Source organism: Montipora foliosa, chromosome 2 (genome assembly GCF_036669935.1).
Source record: "Montipora foliosa isolate CH-2021 chromosome 2, ASM3666993v2, whole genome shotgun sequence".
Lineage (NCBI taxonomy): Eukaryota > Metazoa > Cnidaria > Anthozoa > Scleractinia > Acroporidae > Montipora > Montipora foliosa.
In genome coordinates this window covers 12,299,396-12,304,732 of record NC_090870.1, presented here as the reverse complement: position 1 = coordinate 12,304,732, position 5,337 = coordinate 12,299,396, and the positions used below count along the sequence as shown (strand labels likewise).

The following is a 5,337-nucleotide window of genomic DNA, read 5'->3' as shown; positions in this document are numbered from 1 at the left end:
CCTATTGAGACGGGGGCAATTTTATACACGCATGAACTCAGAAAGCTCACGAACTATATATTGAAGTTAGCTAATTAGTGTCGGAATTGGAGAGCTAAAACTATAAGATGAAATTTTTAACTGAAAAAAGGGAAATCCTAAAAATACTCTTTGTATTGGAATTGATGGGAAATATTATTTGTATGGGAATTTAGTTTCCCCCAATTATTCTCCAGTCATGCACTTTTTGTATATATCTTCTGTAAAAAGTATTATATCAGTACTCACAGTACGCCAACGTGTGCAGCGAGGTGTCGAAAGACGTTTTATGACCCATTTACGAATGACAGAGCGTATTAAAGTTGCGGGGTTAAATTACTGCTATCGTAAAAGAGATCATCTACGCAGCACCGTAACAGTTTCAGTGAAAGCTGGAGCGTGAAGAATTACAGTACTTTTTTTACACATCGTTTGCAAACGTCTTCTTCCTTTAAAAAGTTGACATTATCTCTTGTTTCCTTTGTGATATCACGTCTGCTCTCTGGACGCAAGAAGTAGAACAAAGACGCAAAGGAGATGAAGGGCAAAATCTTGATTTATTTTGCTTTTATCGTCGTTCATGCAGTGGGCTACGTTGAAAGGTAAGTGAGAATTGACACATTTTTCACTACATCATTATACTGGCCCGGCATTCGAGGAGCACCAAATGGGTTGATCAGCGGAAGTGTCAGCTCTTGAGACCATGACGGAGCTGGCCGAGTAGAAAATGGTACCTGGAACGTTCTGATATCTGTGAGGAAATTTAATCCCTTTGATCCAAGAAGACTACTACATGCTGACATAATGGATGAAAAAAGTCAGCGAGGACAGAAATGGGGGTTTGAGTTCCTAATACCGAAAGTTTTTGGATCTTTTAAGTCAAAGAAACCAAAGAGATTCAACTTTCTACACGTTTTCAAAATACACCGACAAGAATTGCGCAATAACAGTTCATAAAAGAAGAGTAGAATGAACTTTAATTGCAATGTAATTTGGTAAATAAATGTATTTTTACTTTTTTGTCCCCTTTCGTTCACCGTGAAGTGAGAAACCTCTTTGCTTTCAGATCACTTTTCATTTTTCCTTGTGGTATTGCTCTTTTACGCATTGATTTAGGATCAGTTTCTCTGCAAGCACTGATCAATGCTCTGCAGCTCTGGAATGCTGATCTCAGAGCTCAAAGTCGAAGTACTTATAATTAAAGAACGATCGATCAGACGAACTCAGACGAACTCTACATGATATACACACACATAGCAATCTCGGATTATTGAAGTGCGTTCGACAGTCGCTTTAGTGAGTAGGGAAAGAAACAATGACTCAAGTTGCGAAATTACCATTCCTTGAGCAATGCTTCTCTTCTTTCCTTTCTTTTTCTTTTTGTACAGCTGGAGAATTTTTAAGTCAAATACTAATTAGCAAATCTGACACCCGCCAACGCGTGTGCTCATTTAGGTGGAGTTTCCGGGATGTGTCAGGGGATCTTGTATCTTTTTCAACGGCTCGTGTACAATCCCAGCAGTTTTTGTTTCATGTTTCACCGCGTTGCGCTGTAGGATGGCGGATTCTCCATAAGTGATATCTCGTTTCATATGAGACGTTTTTGTCAAGTGGGCCTACTCTCCTATCTGCGCACATTCACTCGTGCAAACACAGGAACTCGAGCGAATAGGTGAAAAAAAGTTTCTTTTACTGCAAAAAAAACCCCTAGTCTTGCCATATTGCCAAAATCAGTCAGTGTGAGTGAAGTATGTGTGTTGCAGACAAACAGAATCTGATTACGAGGAGAGAAGACCCGGCATTCACAACATAAATATTGTGCAGAAACCTCTATTGAAAAAGTCTTTTTTTGATTCCACTGCGGGTGGTACATCCCTAGAACGTTCTTAGGAAATGTGATAGGGAAGGAATGCAAAATGCGCTGAGTTTATATCGCCGTGTTTTGTGTATGTAATCACGCGTATTTGAAAACTTTGAAAATATAAGTGAAATTAGTCCTTAATTGCACGAGGGCACATTGCGATTACATGTTTACCACGTAAAGGGGCAAAATTAGTCAGGGATGCTCGTTCAATTCCACTAAAAATGACAATCAATCTAACAGGCTTTCATTCGTTCGGTTAAAGGTCAATCCAATAAATCGTGGCTGCAAACAGAAATACGCTTAAAGTGTATTTTATATGTGGACAAAAAGCAGTTAAATCAGAGTCAGAATCTGGAATACACTCTGGATAAGCAACTGTTAACCAATCAGGATCAAGTAATCATGCCCTCTTGATTACCAAAAGTGCCCTTGTGATTAGAAAAATTGCCCTTCGTCTCAGCCAATCATGCAGCATTCAGTAATTTTGCCCCGTATGTGATAACCCCCAAAATAAGTCAACGGGGGTCCAGTCCGCAGGGTTTTGGCGCCGGTAGTTTCTGTAGTTTCGGCCTGAGGAGGTTTCATTCTATCTAAACGCCTTGCTGTTAGGCTATTAAGTCTATTTGGAGTCTAGTGTAACCATACAGTTTAAAAACGGAACTCTCTCTGTGTGAAGACACATTAAAGAAAGAAACATCTGTTACGATCTGATATTGGATTGCGTTACCTCAAACGCGACGTTTTCCCGTAAAATTTAAGATTAAACGAGACTTACCTGTAAGTTGAAGTTTGATGTGAATTCTACCAATTCCTAGTCAGGAACAAAGGAGTCACGTGAGATTGCGCGAGCAAGCCAGGTCAGTATTTAACAATGAATGAGCACAGGAAAAAACAAGGGTGGGGACAAATAAAAAGGATAAATTTGTCCTGTATAAAAATATAGAAATATATATGTATATGTTGGGTGGGCACGTGACTCCTCTGTTCCTGACCAGGAATCGGTAGAATTCACATCAAACTTCAACTTACAGGTAAGTCTCGTTTAATCTTAAATTCTACCTCATCCTAGTCTACGTCACAAGGAATCACGTGAGATTTCAAAGCCCTGTGGTCATGAATTAAAGACAACAAAAGGTAGGTTTGGCAGACTGTATTTGCCTCTAACAAAAACCGAGCCAAAGTTACATGGAGCATTGGTTGGTTTCTGGTAAAACTTAGCAAAGGTTCCGCAGTTAGACCATCCTGCAGATTCCAGAATAACTTCTAGCGGCATTCCCGCCCTGGCAGCAGCACTGGTGGATGCTGCCCTAGTGCTGTGGGCCCCAAATTTGGTGGTATCTAAGCCCGCAGCTTTCAAGACATTTTTGATCCAACGTGAAATTGTGTCCTTACTAACAGGTTTAAATGGTTTCTGAAAACTTAACAGTAACTGATTTCTGTTAGTGTCACCCCTATGAACACTAGTCTTATCAACATATGCTTTCAAATGACGAATAACACATAAATTAGGCTCCTGGTCAAAAGCTTCCAGTTCAATAGGCTTCTGCTGTTTCCCTGGTCGGGAGTGCTTCTGGAGGCTGGTCAGATAGAAAATACATTTCTTTTCTGTCATGTCCATATGTTTAACATCTAGGCAGTGAATGGTTTGTGTTCGCTGACCAGTTAACAGAGCTAGTAACATAACAACTTTAAATGTAAGTTTCTTAAGTGAAATGTCCTCAACAGGAGGGTAGGAACGAAGATGATTTAATACTTGACTGACATCCCAGATGGTTTCATAACGGGGTAATGAGGGCTTCTGTTCAAAAACACCCTTTAGAAATCGCTTTACTAATGGGTGTGTAACAAAGGTAGCAGAGTCACTAATGACAAGTATTGTTGAAATAGCTGATCTTGCTGTATTAACTCCACTATAGCCAACACCTGACTTGACTAGGTCTGCAAGAAAGTTTATTGCTTGAGCTACAGTAGCTGAAACTGGACTGATCCCTTTTGAGCTGCAGTAATTTCCCCACTTCGAAAGATACGTTCGGTACTGCTTTTTTTGTCCCGTCTCTCCAGGCACACAGGATGATATCTGAAGCTGCTTGTGAAAGGCCGCTTGCATGCAACTGTTCCCGGATAAGTGGCAGATGAGAAGGTCCAGTTTCTTGTGTAATGGATGTACTTTCTGTGGGTGGCTGGGTAACAAAAGTAGTCTGGCATTGTGCTGCAGAAGGACTGGGCAGCTTATCAGTATTCTCATAGCCATTGAGTACCACACCTGAGTTGGCCATCTGGGGATCACCACTATCCCCGTGGCTTTGTCTTGTTCCAGTTTTTGAAGAACCTTTGGAATCACACTGAAGGGGGGAAAATAATAACCATTTCGTTAATTCCACTGAGCTGAAAAAGCATCTACTAAGTATGCTCCAGGGTCAGGTCGGAAGGAAATATATCTTGGGAATTGTTTATTGAGTCTCGACGCAAACATGTCAACATCTGGGCGAGCTTGCAGCTTATCAAGGGCTTTATTTAAGAGAGTGGGGTTCAGCATCCACTCAGTATTGGTGTTTATTTCCCTTGACTGTCTATCAGCTGCTACATTACTTTTCCCTGGTATATGTTCTGCAGATATCCAGATGTTTCTAGTAATGCACCAGCACCAGATATCTAAAGCCACTTTGTTGCATTGTACAGAGTGATTAGTGCCCATGTTATTTATCGCTGCCACTGCTGTTGTATTATCAATTTTCAGTCTGACATGTTTATTATTTAGTTTTGTCACAAAAGCTTGGAGTGAAAAGAAGGCAGCCATTAATTCTAGGTAGTTGATATGCTCTTCAGCTTCTTGGGGTGTCCAATGGCCCCCACAAGTCAGATCTTTGAAAACACCTCCCCGTCCAATTTTTGATGCATCAGTGCTAATTGTTAGTGATGGGGGGTCATGATTTATAACGTTGAATGGGTTTTCAATATTTTCGATCCACCATTGTAGTTCTGTTTTGGCATCTGTGGAGAGTGACATAAAGGCCTCATAGATGCCATTATTGTCTTTGATAGCATGAGATTTCTCTTGTTCTAGTTTTCTGTAATACAATGGCCCATACATAACAGCAGGGAAACTTGAGACCAGTAGTCCTATGACACTTGCAACCTCTCGTATAATGTATTTTGACCTCTCCTGCAGTGCTGTGCATGCATTGTTAATTTTTTGTTTTTTCTCCATGGTCAGTCTGACAGTCATTGTGATGGACAAACAGTTTTAATGTTTCAAGCACAGTAGTTAGACATTCGGTATAAGTATCACCCTGAATGTAATTGTCATCAATGTAAGCTGCCAAGAGGTGGCCTTGTAACCTAAGACAAGAGTGTACTGGCTTTATGAGCTTTGTGAATTTCCTAGGGCAGAAACATAACCCATCAGGGAAGCAAGTGAACTTGTAGAAGTTTCCTTTCCAGTGAAACTTGAGATA

At 40.5% G+C, this 5,337-nt stretch overlaps 1 protein-coding gene across 1 annotated transcript in view; it reads left to right on the top strand.

Annotated features, from left to right (window-relative positions):
• Nucleotides 1-318: 318 nt before the first annotated feature.
• Nucleotides 319-5,337, top strand: part of LOC137992457 (alpha-2-macroglobulin-like) — a 103,742-nt gene continuing 98,723 nt past the window's right edge. Inside the window, exon 1 of the mRNA XM_068837803.1 lies at nt 319-620. Coding sequence (XP_068693904.1) covers nt 556-620 — 65 coding nt within the window. The 5' untranslated portion in view covers nt 319-555. The remainder of the gene's footprint in view (nt 621-5,337) is intronic.